The following is a 23,209-nucleotide window of genomic DNA, read 5'->3' as shown; positions in this document are numbered from 1 at the left end:
ATCTTCTGGAGTGTGGTGGAATTGAACTTCCCAGACTCTCTGTGGTTCATTCAAGTCACATGACTAGTTCTGGCCAATAAATTCTAAGAGATTATGTATGTCATTTTTGTGTCAGAACATTTAAGTACTGGTACAAGAGCTTCCAGGGTGTTCTTCCTTGGCCACACTTGACCGGCAGGACTCCAGATGGTAGTGGCTCTGTCAGCCTGGGTCCCAGACATATACAGCCCAGAACCCTCAGTCAATATATAACACAAGTGAGAAAAAAAACCTTGTTATGCTAAGCTGAGATTTGGGGTTGTTTGTTACTGCAGCATAACCTAACCTATTCTCACTATTATAGAAAAATATGAAAGTTAGATCTTTCCTAGAGCACAGAGTTAACTCTAATTCGTTGGCCAAGCACCCACATATAGCCCCCCTCCAACTGCTTGTAATTTGGGTGGGAATGATCTCCTACCCCTTCCACACAGAGGGGCATATGACCCAGGCTTTGCCAATAAGGCCACTGAAACACTTGTGAACGTTCCTGTTGAAATGACTCTCTATACCTTAATGGAGGCCTGGAGCTTCTGGAGGCCTGACCTCAAAGTGAAGGGCCAATCAGCTAACATCTATAGAGAACCTGCTGTGTACTAAGGCCTGTTGTATACCATCCCATTTACTCCTCACCAGAGGGTGGATAGTGTGGTGTCTCCCCTTTACTGATGAGGAGACAAAGGCAGAGAGAGGCTAAGGGAGGGTGCAGTTAGGGACACCTCCTACCCATATACTGTTCCCTGCCCAAGGTCACACAGGCTGAGGCAGGCAAACTGTGGATTTGCTCATACACGTCTGCTCCAGGAGCTTGTGGGAAATGTGATCCTGACCGCCCGCCCCCGCACATCCTTCCACCCGATTCATGCTCTAGTGACCCCTTGGATGGTGGGCTCTCTCCAGCTCCCATCAAACCACCACTGCCAAGATCTCTGTGGCGCAGTGGTTGAGAGTCCGCCTGCCAATGCAGGGGACACGGGTTCGTGCCCCGGTCCGGGAAGATCCCACATGCCGCGGAGCAGCTGGGCCCGTGAGCCATGGCCGCTGAGCCTGCGCATCTGGAGCCTGTGCTCCGCAACGGGAGAGGGCACAACAGTGAGAGGCCCGCGTAATGCAAAAAAAAAAAAAAAAAAAAAAAAATGTAAAAAGCATCCTGGGTGACTAGAATGGGTTTCCTTAGATATGGGAGTCAAGGACAGGCTCCCAGAGACATAAGTTGTATAGACATGTCCATTTAATAGCAATAACAGCTATTACTTGCTAACCTCAAATTTCAGCCCAGAAGCTATGCCACTCATGTGTATTATTATTTTCAGATCCTTCAAAGGATGCTAGAAAGCTGCTACCATTTTATACCCATTTTCCAGATTGGGTCACTAAGGCCCAGCTCCCAGTTTTCCAAGAGAAGCAGAGAAGCTGTGGCTGTTTGCAAAGGTCATTTTTGTTGAGGTTCAGCAGGGGAGAAGGGCGGGCGTGGCACATGTACCTTCCCAGGAAACTTCCTTGGACATTCCAGGGTCTGGGAATATGTATTGTTAATGAGCATCCCAGATAATTTTTTATCACTGGGGCCTCCTTCACATTTCTTCCTCTCTTTGGACACTAAACTAGACCTGTCTCATGCCCAGTGACATGTTGGTAAACAGGCTCTGGGGGGGTGGGAAGAGGCTCTGATTTGTAGCCTCTGCCAATTTCCTTTGTCAGCTGTTAGTGCAGACAGGTGTGACATCCAGAGCAGCTGCAGCCACTTTGGGACAAGAGGAGTACAGCCCCCCCCACACCTCCCACAGCAGGGCTAGGAGATGGGAGAACCTGGTTCCCTGAAGGCTTTGGAGTCACCCTACCTTGGGACTTCTTGTTTTGGGCAATAATACATTTTTCTTTATTGTTTAAGCCTAGGTTTGGGTTTTCTGTCCTTGTGGCTGAAAGGATCCTACTGAAGGTGCATGTGTGTGTGTGTGTGTGCATGTGCGTAGGCAGCGGACCCATCAGGAGAGGACAAAGATGCCAGGACAGAGCCTCTCAGAAATATGCTTGAATTGATTCTTAAAGAACGAGGAGGACTTTGGCAGGTGAAACATGGCTGAAGTTTCAGAAGGAAAAGGATTTACAAAGAAACAGACGCATGGATTTGTTCCAGGAAGTGTATTTGGTTGGAACCAGAGTACAGAGCAGGGCAGGGAGCCACGTGAGATAAGGCCAGAAAGGCTGAGGGGCTGGAACCTGATCCTGGGGTGGAGTCAGCTCTGTGACCCTTCTGGGGTTGTGTGGGGAAGGGGCTAGGGGCCAAGACGTCAGGGCTCCTGGTATGAGAGGTGATCAGCTATGCTGAGGACTCTTCTGGCCCTCACACCCAGCCGTGGGGGAGACACTGTTTTTGAGGCATCGCTGGTCCCACAAAAGGTAGAGAAAGGTCTTAAGGGACCACCCAAGCCCCATAAACCAACAGAAGCTGGGCCCAGAGCAGCAGGCAGGATTCCAGTAGCTGTGGGGATGCAGGATTCCAGAGTGGCCACAACCTGGGCATTGAGGCCCAAAGCAACTAGAAAGGCAGGCATGGAGCAGACCATTTTGGGAGGGAGGGGGCTTCCCTAAGGTAGGCTGAGCCAGTGAGCACTTGACTGGACAAGCGAAGGCAGGTCCCTCGGAGGGGGACAGAAAGAAGGGACCACAGACTGGAAGGCTGTGGAAGCTGAGGCAGCAGATACATGGCTCGGGCAGCAATACGGAAAGTGCCCTGTCCCCGCATCCCACCCCACCTAGCAGGCCACAGGTGTTGCCAGGCCCCAAAGAAGGTTGATTGTGACACCTCATCCCCCCCCCATCAGCTTCAGTAGGAACCCGGCGTCCCAGAAGGATCACAGGTGCTGTGACTCCAGCTGGGGCAGCTTGGAGGTCTGTTCTGGAACTTTCTTTTCTGAAGGATCCACATTCTTCTGGTCACCAGCTGGAGCTGGGACAGGTGCATCATCTGGAAATGGAGGAAGAAAATGGTAGCACTAGACTACCAGCCCCTCCTCTCTCAGACCCAGGAGTCTGGGCCCCCAGCTCCTTCCCTGCCCCCTGGGCCCAGGGGCCAGCACCTGTGTCTGGGTGGAACTTGAGCTGTCCCTCGGGGCCGGGTGCTGGGTTGTTGTGGACTTGCTGCTGCTGTTTCCTCTGTTCCATTTGCAGAACGGCCTGCAGGGGGTGGGGGAGATCACAGAGGCGAGAGGGTATGATGTTGAGTCTCCATGGCAACCTGCTAAGTGGTCATGGACCAGTCCCTTCTCCATGGGCCTCAGTTTTTCTCCCTCATTGAGAGTTGGGCTTAATACTAGTTAAAGATCCAGTTCTCCCTCCCTGGTCATGGCTTGGGTCACACCTTGGGACAGGGAAGCCTCCTCCTCCCTCCTCGGCCTTTCCCCTCTCTCCTGCTTACAACCTCACTGCCCTTATCCAACATGGCAGCCACAGAGCAGCCAGGGATGGGGACAACGTCTGCCCTTACTCAAGATGGCAGCTGCTACCCAAGGATCTACCAGTGATTAACACAGTGGCTGTAAGCCTTCCGCACTTCTGGACACACTAGGACAAGGGCCTCCAGGGGCTCAGAGGATGGACCCCCTTCCCTGGCCAGTCACCTGCTGCAGCTCTCTCTTCTGGGCCTCCAGGCGGCCCTGGGAGCGACCCAGAGCCTCAGTTTCCTGGCTGAGGCGCTGGGCCTTGGCATTGAGCTCTGCCTCCCGGGCAGCCAGCTCCTCCTCAAAGCGCCTCAGCTCGTCCTCCGTGTAGGCAGGGTGCATCTCCACTGTCTGCCGGGGTGAGGACAGGGGCCATCAGCAGGGGGGCTCTAGCCCCGGCCCCGCTAATGGAGGAGGTTCAGGGAAGGCTGGGAGGCCTCGGCCATGCGTGTGGATGGAGAGACCTGAGTGGGAGGTGGGAAGGGAGATAAAGACCCAGAGTGGAGCAGTGGGAGAACAGGGACCCAGAGAGGGGGAGACAACGACCCAGGAGGTTGGGGGGACAGAGAGCTGGGGGGCTTGGAGGTCAGAGACCCAGAGAGAAAGAGAAGTGGCCAGAGACCCCAAAAGACGGGTTAGGTCTGGGAGAGAGAGACACAGTCAGGATCCAGAGTATCTTCCGTGTCCTCACCTCCCAGCCCTCCCCGGTGTCCCCGAACTCCTTCCTCTGCGTGGATACAAGGAACTCCTCCAGGGTCACGAGGCGGTCCTGGTTGGTGTCCACCTGGGGAGCCAGGTAAGGGTAAGCAACAGAGCTGGACCTCCCTCCACCCCTACCCCCGCCCTCACCCACGGCCCGGGGCCCTCCTCTCACATTCTTCATCACGTGCTCCCGCATGCGCAGCCGCTCCTCCTCCATCTCCCGCATGTCATCTTCCTCATTCTTGGGGTCATACACCTTCTCCAGCTGCAGGGTCAAGCGAAAAGCAGGATGTACTGAGAGGTCCAGGGCAAGCTCCTTCCCAGGCTACCCAACCTCTTAACACACACAGACAACTTCAACTCCCATCAGTCCTTGGGACACCCTGCCACTCCTGACAGCCTCTTTTTGCCTCAGGGGCTGCCGGGAGTTGTAGTTTTCCCCCTGAACGCACATCCAGGGGGACCTGAGGGGAGTACTAGGATCCCGAGGGGACACGTTGCTGACCTGGGCATCCTCTGCGCCCATGGCTTCCAAGATACTCACCTCCTTGGTGAAGAGGGCCTCCAGCTCCTGCTCATCCAGGACACCATCACTGTTGATATCTGAGGAAGAGACAACAAGGTGTCTTGGGGGACTGAAGACGGAGTGGGTCAAGTTCCTAAGTGACCTGTTGGAGAAGGAATTCTGGGCTGATGCGAGGTCTGTTCTCAGCGGATGGGTAACAACGGGTCTCTGACAGTAGGATGGTGGCCTTCAGGCTTCAGTGCCCCATTGGCCCGTTGCTAAGACAGCCCTTTCCCTACCAGGGTCCTGAGACTCCATTGGGACCATTCTTGGGCCCATTGTCATGCAGAATGACTTGATCTCTAGCTCCCAGTGACCTGGGCACAGGATCAGCCCTTTGCCCAGGATACAGGGGTGTCAGGGACGTCTCCCAGAGAACCAGCCCAGGGCTGACTCTGATCACCAAAGAATCCTCTCCCTGCCAATCAGACTCCTCCACCACATGCACCTTGCCCACTGCCTTCGCCTCCTCTGCTCCCTCAGATCAGCACCCACGCTGGTCCCAGGGAGGCGGCCAGGAACCCTGACCTTGCAAATCCAATGGTTAAGCTTCAGCCTGCACCTTACTTGACTTTCTGCCTCTGGCTCTCAGAACATCACCCTCTCCTCTCCAGCTGCCCTTATTTTCCTTCACTGGCCCTGTCCTCTTCCTGACCTCTACGGGTGGTGTAGGGGACAGGGGACAATGACTTCTTCCCTATCAAATATTCAGATGTGTCCAATATGGTTGCCACTAACCACATGGGCTGTTTAAATAAAATTAAAATTTCAGTTTATCAGTCCTACTTGCTACATGGCAAGCACTCAATAGCCACATATGGCTGGTGGCCGCCATACTGGGCAGCAGAGAACATCATTACAGAAACAGTTCTACTGGCAAGACTTCCTTAGATGGGTTCCTCCAGTCCCTCATCTTTAATGCCATCCGCAAGCTGCCTCCACACCTGAATACCCAACTGCCTACTCTCCATCTCCACATAAATGTCTAATAGACATCTCTAGCTTGACATGGACAGACCCAGTTCCCAATCTTCCCTGACAAACATGCTTGCCCTTCTCTCTCCATCCTTCCAGTTGCTCAGGCCAAATACCTCGGAGTCACCCTTGACTCTCTTGTTCCATTACAATCCTCATCAGGTCCATCCTCAAGTCCTACCAGCTTGACCTTCAAGACAAATCCAGAATATGACCACTCTTCCCTACTTCCACGGTCCAGTCACCAGCATCTCAGGCCTCCTAACTAGGGTCCTGGCTTTGGCCCTGGCCCCTACAGCCTGTCCTCAACACAGCACCTAGACGGATCCTGCCAACCCTTAAAGCAGATGGGGTCAGTTCCTCTGCTCAAAATCCTTTTGCTGTGTCTCACCCAAGACAGAATAAAATCCAAATTCCTTACCCTTAGGGTGGCTGTTACCTCCCTAGCAGTCTTTATCATTCTTCTTTTTTGTTTTTGGCTGCGTTTGTGGGATCTTAGTTCCCTGAGCAGAGATTGGACCCGCGCCCTCGGCAGTGAAAGCGCAGAGTGCTAACCACTGGACCGCCAGGAAATTCCTTTTTTTTTTTACACTTAACAATGGTTAAATTGGTAATTTTTTTTAAAAAATAGATTTATTTATTTATTTATTTTTGGCTGCGTTGGGTCTTTGTTGCTGTGCGCGGGCTTTCTCTAGTTGTGGCGAGCGGGGGCTACTCTTTGTTGCGGTGTGTGGGCTTCTCATTGTGGTGGCTTCTCTTGTTGCGGAACACGGGCTCTAGGCGCGCGGGCTTCAGTAGTTGTGGCTCACGGGCTCTAGAGCACAGGCTCAGTAGTTGTGGCGCACGGGCTTAGTTGCTCCGCAGCACGTGGGATCTTCCGGGACCAGGGCTCAAACCTGTGTCCCCTGCATTGGCAGGCAGACTCTTAACCACTGCGCCACCAGGGAAGTCCAGTAATTTTTATCTATGAGTTTTTTTTTTGGAGTATAGTTGCTTTACACTATTGTGTTAGTTTCTACTGTACAGCAAAGCGAACCAGCTATACGTATACATATATCCCCTCTTTTTTGGATTTCCTTCCCATTTAGGTCACCACAGAGCACTGAGTAGAGTTCCCTGTGCTGTACAGTAGGTTCTCATTAGTTACCTATTTTATACATAGTATCAATAGTGTATAGATGTCAATCCCAATCTCCCAATTCACCCCACGCCCCCCAGGAATTCCCTTTCTTATCATTCTTCTCTTCAAGCGTTCGGCTCCAGTGACCTTGGAAACCCACCAAGTTCATTCTCCCCTGCGTGTGCCCCCCATCTAGACAAATATCTTCGAGGCTCACCCCCTCACTTCACTGAGGTCTTGGTTCAAATGTCATCTCTCTTGAGCGGTGCTGTCCAATCCAGCGGCCACTAGCCACATGGGGCAAATGAAATTTAAATGAGTAACAATCGAATACAAGGAAAGATTCATTTTCTTGACATTATGCTAAGTGAAATAAGCCAGTCATAAAAAAGACAAATACTCTACAATTCCACTTATATGAGGTAGCTAGAAGAGTCAAATTCATAGACAAAAGAGAATAGAAGTTACGAGGGGATGTGGGAGGGGTCATGGGGAGTTGATGATTAATACAGAGTTTCAGTTTTGTAAGGATGAAAAGACTGCTGCACAATAATGTGAGTATGCTTAACACTATTGATATGTACACTTAAAAATGGCTAAGATGGTAGATTTTATGTCAAGTGTATTTTACCACAATTACAAATTTTAAAAGCTTTAATTGATCAGGGGCTTCCCTGGTGGTACAGCCATTAAGAATCTGCCTGCCAATGCAGGGGACATGGGTTCGAGCCCTGGTCTGGGAAGATCCCACATGCTGCGGAGCAACTAAGCCTGTGCGCCACAACTACTGAGCCCGCGTGCTACAACTACTGAAGCCCACACGTCTAGAGCCCGTGCTCCGCAACAAGAGAACCCACCGCTGTGAGAAGTCCGCTCACTGCAACATAGAGTAGCCCCTGCTCAATGCAGCTAGAGAAAGTGCGCACGCAGCAATGAAGACCCAACGCAGCCAAAAATAAATAAATTTAATAAATTAAAAAATTTTTGATTGATTAAAATTCAATTTCTTAGTTGTAAAACCCACATTTCAAGTGCTTAATTAATAATAATAGCCACATGGGAACTAATAAGAACCTAGTGTATAGCACAGGGAACTCTACTCAATACTCTATAATGACCTATATGGGAAAAAAATCTAAAAAAGACTGGATATATGTATATGCATAACTGATTCACTTTGCTGTATAGCAGAAACTAACACAACACTGTAAATCAACTATACTCCGATAAAAATTAATTAAAATGAAAGAACAAATGATGCTGGGTTAATAAACTGCCTCATTCGTTTAAAAAAAAAACCAGGGACTTCCCTGGCGGTCCACTGGTTAGGACTCCACGCTTCCACTGCAGGGGGCACAGGTTCGATCCCTGGTCAGGGAACTAAGATCCCACATGCCATGCTGTACAGCCAAAAAAGAAAAAGAAAATAAAGCCAAATGGGGCTGGTGGCTGCTGTATTGGACAACACAGCTGCAGAACACTTCCATCAGCATAGGAAGTTCTACTGGACAGTGCTGGTCTAGCAAAAATCTTTCCAGACCAGGCTATCTAAAATCATCATTCTAGACCTTTAATCCCACTGTCCTGCTTTCCATGGTAATGTGACTACCTGATCATCTCCTATAGAATCTACTTCACTGATTCTAAGATGCACTTTTTTTCTCCCCATATTTTATCATCCATAAAATTGGGAGGCATCTTATCATCGATGATGTGTTAGTTTAATGGGCAGTTTATGTAAAATTCAAGTGTTCATCTTATGTTCCAATGGTCACTTAGATTCACTGAACTACAGAACTATCTGTTTGCCTGATCACTGGTTCTGTGATGCCAGGGGGACTTTCTTTTGTTCACAGCTGTACACACAGGGTCTCCGTGAAGCTTGGTCCTTAGAGGTCTCTTTGTAAACATTTGCTGAATGAATGAATCAGACCCTGCTAAGCTCTGGTGACAGGCTATAGCCTGGTTTGCTCAGTTAGGGACACCAGTCAGTCCTTAGAACCCAGAGGCCTGGTGTATCCCAGAAAAAAGGACGAGCTCTTCCATGGAACATCCTATTCCCAACAACAGGGAGGGACAGGGCCTTCTAGACCACCAGGGGAGAGGGGCTCAGACCTCTTTGGCCTCCCTAAGCCCCGTGAGTTAGGGAGACCCCTTCTTAGCATTCAGGCCCCAGAAAGGTCAGAGCCTCAGCGTTAGCCTGGGTCTTGGGACTCCCTCCTTACCATGCAGTATGAAGAAGGTCTTGGGGTTAAACCTGTTGGGGTCCAATCCATCCAGTTCCTCCCACACCTCCTTCAACTGGGCTTGGCTGCCCTGTGGAAGGGAGAGCCGGGGGCTCATGAGCAAGAGGTCTGGGTCCCATAGGATAAAGCTAGAGAACCCTTTACCCCCATCCCTCAAATGTCATTCCCCTCAAGCAATAAAACTACAACTCCCAGCAGCCCCTGGAGGTAGCTGGGTACATTAAAAGGGGCCTTTAGCCTCAAGCTCTGCTGGGAGTTGTAGTTTTTCAGCTACTTTCTTGTGGCGCTTGGAAAGTTGGACATGGTTGTGGGGGGTAGGCATGAATGGGGGTCCTTACAGGCACATTGACTTTGGGGTGTTCTCGGTGCCGGCGCTGTTGCTCTTCCAGCTTCCTCTCTGCCTCCTTTCGCTGCTCCTCTCCCAGGGACTCCAGATAACGGCGTCTTTCGTGTTCCTTGAGCATCTCGTAGCGCTTGAACTCTTCATGATGGGCTGCATCGTACTGGGCAAGGTCCCGGGTGGCCTGGGGAAAGGCAGACGGTCACTCTCACCTCACTTCTATGCCCAGCCCCTAATTCCAAACTCCGAATGCCAGGCCTTTGGCTCTGAACCTGGCCCAACTTCCACGTGTGCTGGGTCTTATGTCCCGATGTCACTTTTGTCCCATAATACATAGCCTTCTCTTTTCGGTCAAAAGACGAGGATGGTTACACAATAGCAACTTTAACTCATTTCTTCTAAGTCCTCCACAATCTCAAGATCTTGGAGGAATAAATAATAAGGAGCAGCACATGAGGTGACTTAATATGGAAAGCAGTACAGCTAGGGGGTAAACAACATGAGGTCTCTAATTATTCTGCCCAGGGTTCAAATCTAGGCTCTGCCACGTGAACAAATCCTGCTGGCTCTGTGACCTTGGGCAAGTTACTCATTCTCTCTGTGCCTCAGTTTCTGCCTTGGAAAATGGTGATAACAATACTATACTGGGTTGTATAGGGTCCCCCCAGAATTCATGTGCACCCAGAACCTCAGAATGTGACTTTACTTGGAAACAGGATCTTTGCAGATGTAATTAGTTAAGATGAGGTCCTGCTGGATTAGGGTGGCCCCTAATTCTAATGACTAGTGTCTTTACAAGAAGGCTACAGAGAAGACACAGAGAGACACAGGGAGAATGCCACGTGATGGTGGAGGCAGAGACTGGAGTGATGTGTCTACAAGCCAAGGAATGCTGGCAACCCCCAGAAGCTGGAAGAGGCAAGAAGCAGATGCCTCTAAGGAAACCTTGGTTTTGGTCCAGTGATACCGATTTTCAACTACTGGCCTCCAGAACTGTAAGAGGATAGCTTTCTGTTGTCTTAAGTCACTGAGTCTGTGGTAATTTGTTATATGGCAGCAATAGAAAACCAATACAGCTGTTGTGTGGGGAACAGATGGAGGTTCTCAACCTGGGGTGACTGCGGTCCCCAGGGGACAGCAGTTAATGTTTGAAGATATTGTTGGTTGTCACAACTAGGGGAGGTCTACTGGAATCTAGTGGGTAGAGGCCAGGGATGCTGGTAAACATCACAAAATGCACAAATAATCCCCAGAGCAAAGAATTATCCAGCCCCAAGTGTCAAGAGTGCCGAGTTGAGAAACCCTGCTGTTGAGTGTGGAAGGCAGAAGCAAGGAGCCCATCTCTGGGGTTGAGACCAGGAGAATGACAGAGCGGCTGCAGGAAAGCGGACAGTTTCTGGAATGTTCTGGAAATAAGCGGCAGAACCATCTCTCGGGGACGAAGGTCAGGCATGGACTCAATCAAATGGCTGCTATTATCTTCATGGCCACTAGATGGAGCTCCAGTCAGCCAGAAAAGCAGGCTGAGGCTCAAGTCAGGCAGAGAGGTAGGTTCTGTCCTGGGGGTGCTGGGGAGCTACAGAAGGGATGTGAGCAGGGAAGAGGCAGGGGCAGACCTGAGCATCCCGTGCCACTCCCCAGCCCCGAACTTGGCCTTCCCCACAAGGCAGGGTTGTAGATCCTACTTCTCACATGAAGACTACGTTTGTTCCTGTGCTGCTCTAACAAATTATTTTTTATTGTGGCTTAACACACATGGAGGCCAGGGTCTGAAATCAGTTTCACTGGGCTGCAATTACAGTGTTGGCAGAGATGTGCTCCTTCCGGAGACTCTAGGAGAGAACCCCCTTCTTTGCCTTTTCCAGTTTCTAGAGCTGCATACGTGCCTGTGGCCCCTTCATCCATCTTCAAAGTCAGCAGCAGAGCCACCTTGCTTTGGTCGTCACACTGTCGCCCTCTACTGTAGTCAGATCTCCCTCAGCTTCCCTCTTTTTAAATTTTATGTTATGTTATGTTATTTATTAATTTCTTTGGCCGTACCACATGGCTTACGGGATCTCAGTTCCCCAACCAGGGATTGAACCTGGGCCTTGGCAGTGAAAGCCCAGAATCCTAACCACTAGGCCACCAGGGAACTCCCTGCATCCCTCTTACAAGGACCCTTGTGATGACACTTAGGGTCCACCTGGATAACCCAGGCTCATCCCCCCCATCGCAAGCTCCTCAGCTTAATCACAACTGCAAAGTCTGTTTGGCCACATCAGGTCACAGAGCCAGAGGTTCCGCAGACAGCATGTGACGTCTTTTGAGGGGCTATTATTCTGCCTACAGCAAGGACACAGAGGGAATTCCTGCCCCCAGTCATAGGAGAGGGATTTGAATCCAGATGTGCGTGGAGCCAACCTCCCGACCCCGACACACACGCACACAGCTCCGCTTTCCTGTAGAGAATCTGGGGAAGGTTTTTAGGCACAAGCAGCCCTTCTGCAGCCGCTAGCCTCAGAGAACACCAGGCAGGGGTGAGTGGGCTCACATCCCAGCGTCTGCTCCCTTCTCCCCCTCTACAAAGCTTCCCTCAGTCCTCTGCCCCCAGGTCCCCCTCAACCTACTGTCTGGATCAGCAGCTCCAGGTCCCGGGCCTCGAATGTGTGCTGATTCTGAGGGTCCAGGTGTTCAAACTGCTTCAGGAGGCTCAGGTGATCCAACTGTACATCTGGATGAGAGGGAAGACGGGGTGGTGGTGGGGTGAACAACTCATGGAACGTTCTTTCTTTCAAAATCCCTATCCTGCGGGAATTCCCTGGAAGTCCAGTGGTTAGGACTCAGCGCTTCCACTGCCGGGGGCCCTGTTCGATCCCTGGTTGGGAAACTAAGATCCCACAAGCCACATAGCACAGCAAAAAAACAAACAAAAATCAAACAAACAAAAACTATCCTGGGCTGGATGTGCTCTAAAGGAGACCACAGAGGGCACAGGAGAAGCCCACAGAGGATGGCTTGAATAAGCCTGGAGCAATCAGGGAGGGCTTCCTGGACGAGGTGATGCCACAACTGAGTCTGATGCTGAAAATAATAATAACCATGATGATAACCAACATGTATCAAACATGTACTATGTGCCAGGCCCTGCTCTAAATATATTAAATATATTAATGCATTTACTTTTCACAAAAATCTCACATAGGTTCTGTGATTATCCCATTTTATGGATGTGAAAACTGAGGCCCAGAGAGGGGAAGTGACGTCTAGGTCACCCTCTAGGAAGAGGCAGAGTGAGGATTAGTTGGGCTCCAGAGCACATGACACTTAATTCTGTTATGGGTTGAATTGCGTGCCCCCAAATTCACAAGGAGGTTGATAGCCCCAGTATCTCAGAATGTGACCTTATTTGGAGAGCGGGGCTTTACAGAGGTGATCAAGTTAAAATGAGGTCATGAGGATGAGCCCTAATCCCATATGACAGGAGTCCTTATTAAAAGAGAAAATTTGGACACAGAGACACACACAGAGGGAAGACAATGTGAGTAGACATGGCGGGGGCGGGGGGGGGGGGGGGAGTGGCCATCTCCAAATCAAAGAGAAAGACCCAGAACAGATTCTCCCGCACAGCCCTCGGAAGGAACCACCCCCTGCTCACACCTTGATTTTTGACTTATGGCTTCCAGAACTGTGAGACAATCAATGCCTATTGTTTAAGCCACCCGGTCTGTAGTACTTTGTTACAGAAGCCCTAGCAAAGTAATGCAGCCTCCTTGTATGAGAGCTTCCCGGCAGAGAGGGAGAGACCAGGACACACTTGGCACCCACTCATCCACTGGACACACATCTTGAGAGGCCTGCTGGGGGCCCCCATGTGAATCAGACCCGGGCCTGCACCTCCAGTGGCTCCTGGGCTGGTGGGGGTGAAAGGCACACACACAGGCAGCTGGAATCCAGGTGACTCAGGCTGTAGTGGCGGCAGCTCTGGGCCTGGGTGAGCCCAGAGGAGGGACAGACCCAGGAGACAGGCACAGATCAAGTCTCATAATTCGTTATTCATGCCACAGATACGTGTTGAGCCATACTCTGGGCCCGACCCTGTGCCTAGCACTGTGGACACAGCAGGAAACAGATGGTGACGGCATCTGTCCCCTGGAGCCCCAGGTCAAGATGGAGAACAGGTGAGTAAGGGACAAACGCACGACCACAAAGGACTCAAACAAATGGAGGACTCTTCACAAAGGACGGTCAGGGCAGGACGAGGGAGGCGACATCTGGGCTGAGACCAAAGCTCCACTGGCCATGCCAAGAGCCCCGAGAAAGAATGTCACAGGCAAAAGTCCCAAGGTGAGAAAGATGTGTTACCCTCCGTACTAAAAATTCTGATGCCAGAGGGTCGGGTGAGAGGGCACACATGTGAAAGGAGGGGCTAGGACGGGCGTGGCAGGGCTCAGCTTGGCCTCCAACTAGCAAGGAGTGTGGACTTGATCCTGAGGGCACTGGGGAGCCATGGCTGGTTCTGAGCACAGGAGGGACAGGATTTGAACTGGGTGCTGTGATAGGCTGAATAAAAGGCCCCCCCCCAAGATGTCCACATCTGAATCCCTGGAACCTATGAATATGTGATCTCATGGGGCAAAAGGGACTTTGCAGATGTGATCAAATTAAGGATATTGAGATGGGGAGATGATCCTGGATTAACTGGAGAAGGGGGCTAAATGTAATCCTTGTAAGAGGGAAGCAGCGGGAGATCTGACTACAGAAGAATGCCACGTGATGACTGGAGAAAAACGCTACGCTGCTGCATTTGAAGAGGTTCCCAGCCTAGGAATGAAGATTTGGAAGCTGGAAAAGGCAAGGAAACAGATTCCCCCCCATAGCACCTCCAGAACTAACAGAGCCCTGCTGACACCTTGATTTTGGCCCAGTGAAACTGATTTTGGATTTCTGATCTCCAAAAGGTAAAGAGAATAAATGTGTGTTGTCTTAAGCCTCTAAGTTGTTGCTGATTTGTTACAGTGGCCACAGGAAATGAATCCAGATATTAACAGGATTGTGTTAAGAACGGCTGTTCTACAGGAAATAGTGGGAAAAGCAAGGGCGGCGGCAGGGTGCCCAGGGAGGAGGAGACTGCGCTGATCCACGTGGGACCCAGTGACAGCAATGGACGTGGAGAGAAGTAATCAGATTCTGGAGATTCCTGAGTTGTTAAAGGGACAAAAGTTGAAGTACATAGCTTAGCGTATGGGATGTAATAAGCAACCAACTGATGGGAGGGATTTTTTCTCATTCATGACAAGGGAACAGCCAGTTTACCAGAGATCGAGTCAGACTCCGAAACTGTAGTAATTAAAACAGCAAGACAGAGAAGGCATGGATGGTTATGCAGAAGGAGGCCGGAGACCATGCCCGTCTGGTCACCTTAGAGCCCCAGCACCCTGCTCAGTGCCTGGCACAGAGTAGAACTCAAGACATATTTGATCAATGGATAAGAGGCATCAGACAGGAATGAAAACAAAGCTCAGCTCTCTTACTGACCCTTAACACCATCTACCAACGTTCAGGGTCCCCATCTGTAACACAGGAGCCTCAAGGGGGTCAGGAGATGAAAGAAGAAGCTGGAGGTAAATCTCAGTAAAATGGGATTGTTCTTACACTTAGTGACGAGCCAAAAGGTGCCCCAGGAGTACCAGAATATCCCACAAAGCTACAATGAGTAAAACAGCATGGTTCATTGTAGCCAATGGATGCAAACAACGCATATCCATCAATGGATGAATGGACAAACTAAATATGGTAGATCCAGACAAGGGAATATTACTTGGCCCTAAAAAGGAATAAAGCAGTGATGCATGCTACAGTGTGGATGAACCTTGAAAATATTACACTAGAAGAAGCCAGACACAAAAGATCACTTATCGTATGATTCCATCTATACAAAATGTCCGTAACAGGCAAATTTATAGAGACAGAAAGTAGGTTGCCAGGGGTGCGGTGGGGAATAGAGGGGTGATAGTTACATGGTCTAGTGATTCTTTTTGGAGTAATAAAGGTGTTCTAAAATTGATGATGGTTGCACATACCTGTGAATATACTAATCACTGAACTGTACACTTCAAATGGGTAAATTGTTTGGTATATGAATCATATCTCAATAAAGTCATTGAAAAGAAATAGCATGGGGGCTTCCCTGGTGGCGCAGTGGTTGCGAGTCCGCCTGCCGATGCAGGGGACGTGGGTTCGTGCCCCGGTCCGGGAGGATCCCACGTGCCGCGGAGCGGTTGGGCCCGTGAGCCATGGCCGCTGAGCCTGCGCGTCCGGAGCCTGTGCTCCTCAACGGGAGAGGCCCGCGTACCGCAAAAAAAAAAAAAAAAAAAAAAAAAAAAGAAAAAAGAAATAGCATGGTCCAGACACATGCTCCAAGAAACTGTATCTAGGAATGTTAGAAATAAGATGGGATCTTGGAATTTAAATCCACTCAAATCTCCCTCTTCCAGGTACATTTTTCTTTCTTTTCTTTGTTTTTCTTTTTTAGCCACACAATTAGACTATAAAATATAGCCTCACATATAAATGCCAGGAAATTAGAATCATTCTAGTGGGGGAGAGAAAGAATAAGTAAGCAATGAAAAGTACAGTGTAACCTGTTGAACTTCCTGACTTTGATCACTGTACTATAGTATTGTAGGAGAACATTGTTGTTCTAAGAAAAATCACACTGAAATATTGAGGCATAAAGGAATACGGTGTTTGCAAAGAACTCACAAATGTGAACTACAGATAAATGGAGCAAACATTAACAATTACAGAATCTGGGCTAAGGGTATTTGAGAGCTTTTGGTAGTATTCTTGCAACTTTTCTGTAAGTTTGAAGTGACATCAAAATTTTAAATGACCCTGATTTGTTAAAATAAAAATTAAAAACACATCAAAAACCACCCAAGCAACTAAAATTACTAACATCTCCCGAGTAATGTTAATAGTAGCTTGTGCTAGGAAGAAAACTCGATCAATCTTCCATGCAGATCTTACAGGGGTGGAGAGAATGACGCCCCAGTTGGCTCCACCTGCCAAAATCACCTGGAGGCCGGGGAGGGAGGCTGCCCCATGACCCCCAACATCGCCAGCTCCACCCACCCCACCGGCCTGCTTACTGGGCTCCTGCTGGGCGTCCATCTTGGCCTTGAGCAGCATCCGCAGCCTTGACACCTCCTGCCGCTTGAGTTCATCCAGTTTGGTGCGGACATGGTGGCTGACGAAGTCCAGCTCCCGGCTCAGCTTCCCACTCTGCCCGGGAGAGAGGGGACACAAACCAGGCTGCCCTCTCTGGAGCCTTCTAAGAGCTTTCTGATGCCTCCTGGGGTTCCCCAGAGGCCCCGAGACAAGATTCCAGCCCCTCAGCCTGGCACTGGAGGCCCTTCTTATTTCCCGTCACTCATCAGATCACACTCATGGCTCACGTCTCTTTCCCACTTCTAGGCCTTTACACATGCTGGTCCCTCTGCCTGGGATTCTCCCTGTCACTGCTTTCCAAGCCTAACCAGGTCCTTACAGTCCTTCAAAACTCAAAGCATACTGTAGAGCACCGGGAACTCTATTCAATGTCCTGTGATGAACCATAATGGAAAAGAATATGAAAAAGAATACATATATGTATAACTGAGTCACCTTGCTGTACAGAAGAAATTAACACAACATTGTAAACCAACTGTATCTCAATAAAATTAAAACAAACAAGCAAAATAAACTCAAAGCAGACGGCACCTCCCTTGGAAGAATCCCCAACCCCCTTGACGCCACCACATACACACACACACACACACACATACACACACACACTCTCTCTCTCTCTCTCTCTCTCTCTCTCTCTCACACACACACACACACACACACACACACACACACACACGTGCTGAGCAGGGTGCCTTCTCTGAGTTACCTCTATCATCACTTTGGATTATGTCTGTTTCTCAATTGTGCTGACCCCACCCCTCTCCTTCTCACAGTCCCCCACCCCCGTGGCTCCCCAATGCCCACAGGACCGAATCCCTGGGCCTAACACTGAAGATCCTGCAAGATCCTGCATCTGCCCATGCCTACCCCTCCTCCCTGCCGTCCCCGCTCCAGCCCCATCTCTCTGTCTTTATGTCAGTTATAAGGAGCCAGCAGCAGACAGCTGAAGGTACCAGAACGCTTCACTGGTACACACAGTTCTACTGTTGAAAACTTGCCCTTCCCCCCTCCCCCCCGTTTCAACTTTTATACCAGACACTCCCACTCAGAATTCAAACCTCACTCGGGACAATCCATTCCCTAGAAGCTTTCTCTCACTGTCAGACAGACTGGGTCCCTCCTCCGGCCACCCCAGCACCCTGCACTGTCTCAGATGGCTTTCTCAGCCACTCGTTTGGGTCTCTCCAGCCTGCAGGGGGCGTGGCCTTTGCAGAGGCAGCAGGACAAAGGGACCGCAGTGCCAGTCATGTTAACTTCAACCAGTCAGGCACCTACGATGAGTCAAGTCCTGCACTGGACTCACTGAGTCCGTCCTCTAATCCTGCCCACAACCCCATTTTATAGATGAACAAACTGAGGTTCAGGAGGAGAAGCCCCTGGCCCAAGCTTCCTCAGACAGTGAGGACAGGAGGCCAGTTTCCAGCCTGGTGACACAGGTGGCGTCATGTCTCCCCAGAGTGAGAGTCCTGGGGCCTGGGTTCAAATCCCAGTCCTGGCACCACTGCACTGCGTGACCCCACACTGTTTCCCTACTCTGGACCTCAAAAATGGGGCTGAGATTATCACCACCAGTAACAAGGACAGCTGACATTTACTGAAGGCTGATGACAGGCTGGACCAAAGCCTCAAAGTGGGGATTATCCCTGATTCACACAACCCCACCCCCATCTCCCCACAACAGAAAGTGCTGCATGAGCCTCCCCGTTTTCTGAGAAGGAAACCAAGGCACAGAGGGGTGTGACCACTTGCGCAGAAGAGCACGAGGTGGAGCTGGGATTGGAACCTGCCACCGTCCCACTCCAGAACCTGCCTGCCTACGTGGCCACTGTTTCTGATGTCATTTCCCACTTGTATGACCTTGGACAAGCTGGGTGGCCTATAGGGCCTCCGTTTCCTCAGCTGGGCAGTGGGATGGGCTGGGCTCAGCAGTCTCTAGTTATGCCCGTCCATTGTCGGGGGCCAGGTGGATGGGGATGGACAAGAGCCCAAGGAATGCTGGGAGGTTTTGGGGAGAGCGGGGCTGCCCTCCCCCCATCAGTCCCAGGCCCTGGGGCCTCCTTTGGCCCAAGGTGTTTGGAGAACTCGGGGTGGATCCCCCAGGTGGGATGTTCCAACATGCACCTGAACGGGGAGGGGAGTCTAGGTGGGGTGGGGTGGTGGCAGGCAGTGTTGTCTCCTCATGGCGTGTGTGTGTGTGTGTGTGTGTGTGTGTGTGTGTGTGTGTGTGAGCATCCTTTCCGAGGAACACTGCTTGGGGGATGGGGTGGGATGTGGGTTCCAGGCTCAGTCAGTCCAGGGATTGAGACCCAGGCCTCCAGGAAGGACAAACCCTGCTACCAGGGCCTCAGTGTCCACCTCTGTAAAATAAGGAGAATCACAGCTCCTCTAGAGGTCTAACATGAGAGTTAGAGATGATGTGAGTGATGACAGCATCTCCCGTGTTTTGAATTCTTCCTGTGTAAAGAGCACTGTGCTGAGAACTCACAGAACCAGCCCTCACATTGCGCTTACTGAGAATGGCCACTGTGCACATCCATGCCTTTTACACGTCTTCCTCGGACAGGCCTATGATGCAGGTTCTATTATTACCCCATTTTACAGATGGGGAAACTGAGGCACAGTGAAGGGAGGCCACACAGCTGGTAGAGCTGATACTGGGAGGCATGTACCGTCCACATCCACACTTAACCACACATTCTGTCTTCCCCAGATCCCTTCCCAGCTATGTGACCCCGAGAAGTGAATTCTCCCGAGTCTCAGTTTTGTGATGGCTGGAAGGTTCCCCTTGAGGGAACCTGGTTCGTCCTGGAATTCTGCCCTCTGAGCATGCATGCCCTCCCAGTGTGCTCGCACCCAGCCGCACCTTGATGTCCTCAGCATTGGCGGCCTGCAGCTTTTCCCGGAAGTGCCCGTCTGTCTCCAGCACGTTGATGACTTCCTGGAGGTACCGGTGGTAGTACAGGCCTGTGTCCTAGGGCAACAAGAATGAACATAGTAGCCTCAGCCCTTGTCCCTCTCTGGTTCTTCCCTGCAGGTAGGACCCAGGCTCTGCTCCCCTGGGCACCTGCTGAGGGGCCCAGAGATCAGCCCCCAACCCTGAGCGGGAGGCCTGCCCCATGGGATAAAGGCTCTAGAGCCAGCAGACCCTGGTTGCTCCGTCACCCCAGGCAAATTGCCTGATCCTCCGGGCCACAGCTCTTACTTCTTCCCAGGTCTGTCTGTAGTGGAGATGAAATTAAAATCACAAGGGTAAACACCCAGCTCAACACTGCCCATAGAGTGGACACACTGGTATTTGTTGGAAAGCAGTGAAACATACATTTGTTCATTCAACAAGCATGCAGCGAGCCCCTACCACGTGCCAGGCACTGTTCTATGGGGCACAGCAAGTGAACAAGACAGACAAAAATCCCTGGGCTCCTGGCCCTGCCACGTGTAGCTGGCTGGCACTTTCCTCTTCCTGGGCCTCACTCTTCCATTTGTAAAATAGGCAATAAATTTCTTACCTCTCAGAGCTATGGTGAAAAGTAAGAGATAAAAAGCCTGGCACCAAAAAAAAAAAAAAAAAAAAAGCCTGGCACCACGGTAAGGCTTTAGAAGATACTCAGTCTACTATAGCTATCATTACATTTTTTTTTTTTTTTTTTTTTTGCGGTACGCGGGCCTCTCACTGTTGTGGCCTCTCCCGTTGCGGAGCACAGGCTCCGGATGCGCAGGCTCAGCGGCCATGGCTCAAGGGCCCAGCCGCTCCGCGGCACGTGGGATCTTCCGGGACCGGGGCACGAACCCGTGTCCCCTGCATCGGCAGGAGGACTCTCAACCACTGCGCCACCAGGGAAGCCCACTATCCTTACATTTGCTGAGGAACACACCATAGGTGATAAATGGGAGCCGATCACCCAGCTATGGCACTGTGGGTGTACTAATCTCCTATTGCTGCCGTAACAAAGTATCACAAACTTAAGTGGCTTAGAGTAATAAAAATTTATTCTCTTAGAGTTCTGGAGGTCAGAAGCCCAAGATGGTTCAGCAGAGCTGAGCTTATGTTGGAGACTTTAGGGAACAATCTGCTTTCTTGCCTTTTCCAGCTTGTAGAGGCTGCCTACACTCCTGGGCTTGTGGCCTTGCATCACTCTGACCTCTGCTTACATCATCACATCGCTTCCGACCCTGACTTTCTTGTCTGGCTCTTATATGGAACCCTTGTGATTACATTGGGCTCACCTGGATAAGCCAGGATAATTTCTCCACCTAACTCAATCATACCTGCAAACACTCTTTTGCCATATATTCACAGGTTCTGGGGATTAGGGCATGGACATCTTTGGGGGCCATCATTCAGCCAAACACAGTGGGCTGGAATCCCAAATCTGCCAATTACTAGCTATGTGACCTTGTTCGGACTGCTAGGATGCCTAGTTAAATTTAAATTTCAGATAAAACAATGAATAACTTTCAGTATATTATACTAATGGTTATTCGTTGTTTATCTGAAACCCACTCAATTTTAACTGAGTGTCCTGTGTCTTTATTTGCTAAGTCTGGCAATCTTAGTCCTTGGGCAAGTTACTTAACGTCTCTGTGCCTCAGTTTCCGCACCTGTAAAGTAAGGCTAGTGAGTACCCACCTCATAGGGACTGTTGTGAGGATTAGAGCAGTTAATATCTTTAAATATTTAACTCAGCACTTAGTAAGAGCTGTCAACGTTATTATGATTGTTGTTATCGACATTTATAACACTCTAGTAGCCTCAGAATAAAGAAAGTCTCCACCATGGCCCACAAGGCCCCGTGGGATCTCCCCCTGTTCCTTCTCTGACCTCATCTCCCCCTCACTCACTCTGTTTCAGCCACACTGGCCTCCTGTAAGTCCTTCTACTCACTATGCTCTCCTCCACCACGCAGCCTTTGCCCAGGCATTTCCTTTTGCCTGGAATATTCTTCCCTGCACTTCAGATCTTAGCTCAAATGACCCTTCCTTCCTCCCTGACCATCACCCCTGGTGTCCATTCTCAGAGGGCCCTGCCGTTTGTCTTCCCAGCAAACTAAGCTGGTCTGTGAGGGCAGGGGGCTTGCTCTAGCACTGTGCCTGGCTCCTAGAAGATGCTCAAGAAATGTGTGGAATGAATGAAAGGCAAGGGGACTCAAGCTGCCCTTCTGTGTCTGCAAAGATTTCACGGAGCAAAGGCCTCACTTGCTGGGTGGGGACCTGTCATACAGGAGCATGGGATGATTTGTTCCAGAGACAGTGGTGTGTCCATTCCTAGTGGGAGCTGTAGGATTCGGGCCACAAATCAGGGCACTGGCCTTGAGGATCTTTCCAAGTTCCAAATTCCCTAAGACCAAAGGTTTCATAGTGTTCGATAAACACAAGTTGGAATAAATGAGCAGTTACCGTGCCCTATCATAATTTAAACTACAACTCCCATGAGCTCCATGATGTGAGGACACCCCAGTTAACTAACACCACCTGCTCAAGATGCTACTGGAAAATGTAGTTTTTTATTTGAGTCCTTCTCGAGGGGAGGGCGTCTTAAAAGAGCAGAGAGGTTTAGGTGGGGCGGGGGGGGGGTGGTGGTGCAGATTTTTCATCTAAAATCTGACCTGATTTTCCATATCTCAAAGTCAGGGGCTTAGAAATCTCTCTCTCTTTCTCTCTCTCTCACACACACACACCCGCCCCCAAGTTTTTCACCACGTCAAAGCCCTGGGACGGCAAAGAATGGCAGGCAGACTCCAAGCCGCATCCGTAGCCAGCCAGGGGGCACGGGAATTGTAGTACCACTGCAAACACCTGGCTGGCGAGCAGGGCACGCCACTCACGGGGCTTTCGGTCGCGGGATTCTCCTCCTTGGGCGCCCCCCGCTCCAGGGGCACGGTCAGAATAGCGCGCAGCAGCAGCAGAAGTGACAGGAGAAGGAGGGCTGCACGGGGCCCAGCGGGAGGCATGGCGGCGTGGTCTGTGGGGGCGGAGAGGTGGAATAAGTCTGTCCCAAGCCGCCTTCTCCCCTGGACCCAGGAGTCTGGACTCCCGGCGCCGCTCCCTGCCCCCTTCCAAGAATCAAGACGCAAAGCGTCTCGTTTCCCGGGAGCCAGGATTCCGAGCCTCCAGCCTTTCCTTCCTCAGACCCAGGAGTCCTGGCTTCCAGCACCCTCTTCGCTTAGACTAGGATTCCGGGATCTCGACCCCCTCTTTCCCCAGGCCCAAAGGTCCAGGGCCCCAGCCTCCTCTTTTCCCAGGATCTGGAGGTACTGGTGTCCTCCGAGACTCAGTTTTCCAGCCCTCTGGTGCCCCGCTTCCCTTCTCCCCAGGACCCAAGAGTCCAGGACCCTCCAGCCCCTTACCTCTCCTTCACCGCAGAGGGCGTTTTCCTGGGCTAGGACCTCCGGTGTGGTCTCTGCGATTTCCCCCCTAGGCCACGCCCACTTTCCCCGCAGAGGATCCGCTCTCAGCAGCCTGATTGGTCCGCGCTGGCTCCAGGTTTCGGGCCCCTGTCTAGCGGCCCCGCCCCTTGTCGAAGTCGCTGGCCTTTTCTCGAAAGCCGAGCCTCCTTTCTCGGAAGCCCTACCT

General features: G+C 50.9%; 1 protein-coding gene across 1 annotated transcript; it reads right to left on the bottom strand.

Annotated features, from left to right (window-relative positions):
• Positions 1-2,149: 2,149 nt before the first annotated feature.
• Positions 2,150-23,132, bottom strand: NUCB1 (nucleobindin 1). The gene is made up of 13 exons (XM_079908719.1): positions 22,984-23,132; positions 22,462-22,598; positions 19,503-19,610; positions 16,561-16,693; positions 12,037-12,140; positions 9,426-9,611; positions 9,067-9,157; positions 4,726-4,784; positions 4,354-4,446; positions 4,171-4,263; positions 3,660-3,830; positions 3,120-3,216; positions 2,150-3,007 (listed from the first exon to the last, which is right to left on the bottom strand). The coding sequence occupies exons 2-13, from the start codon at positions 22,585-22,587 to the stop codon at positions 2,895-2,897; spliced, it is 1,374 nt and encodes a 457-aa protein (XP_079764845.1). The 5' UTR covers positions 22,588-22,598; positions 22,984-23,132; the 3' UTR covers positions 2,150-2,894.
• Between the last annotated feature and the right edge of the window lie 77 nt (positions 23,133-23,209).

The sequence above is a fragment of the Stenella coeruleoalba genome, assembly GCF_951394435.1.
Source record: "Stenella coeruleoalba genome assembly, chromosome: 20".
Classification (NCBI taxonomy): domain Eukaryota; kingdom Metazoa; phylum Chordata; class Mammalia; order Artiodactyla; family Delphinidae; genus Stenella; species Stenella coeruleoalba.
This window is presented reverse-complemented; position numbering and strand designations above follow the sequence as displayed.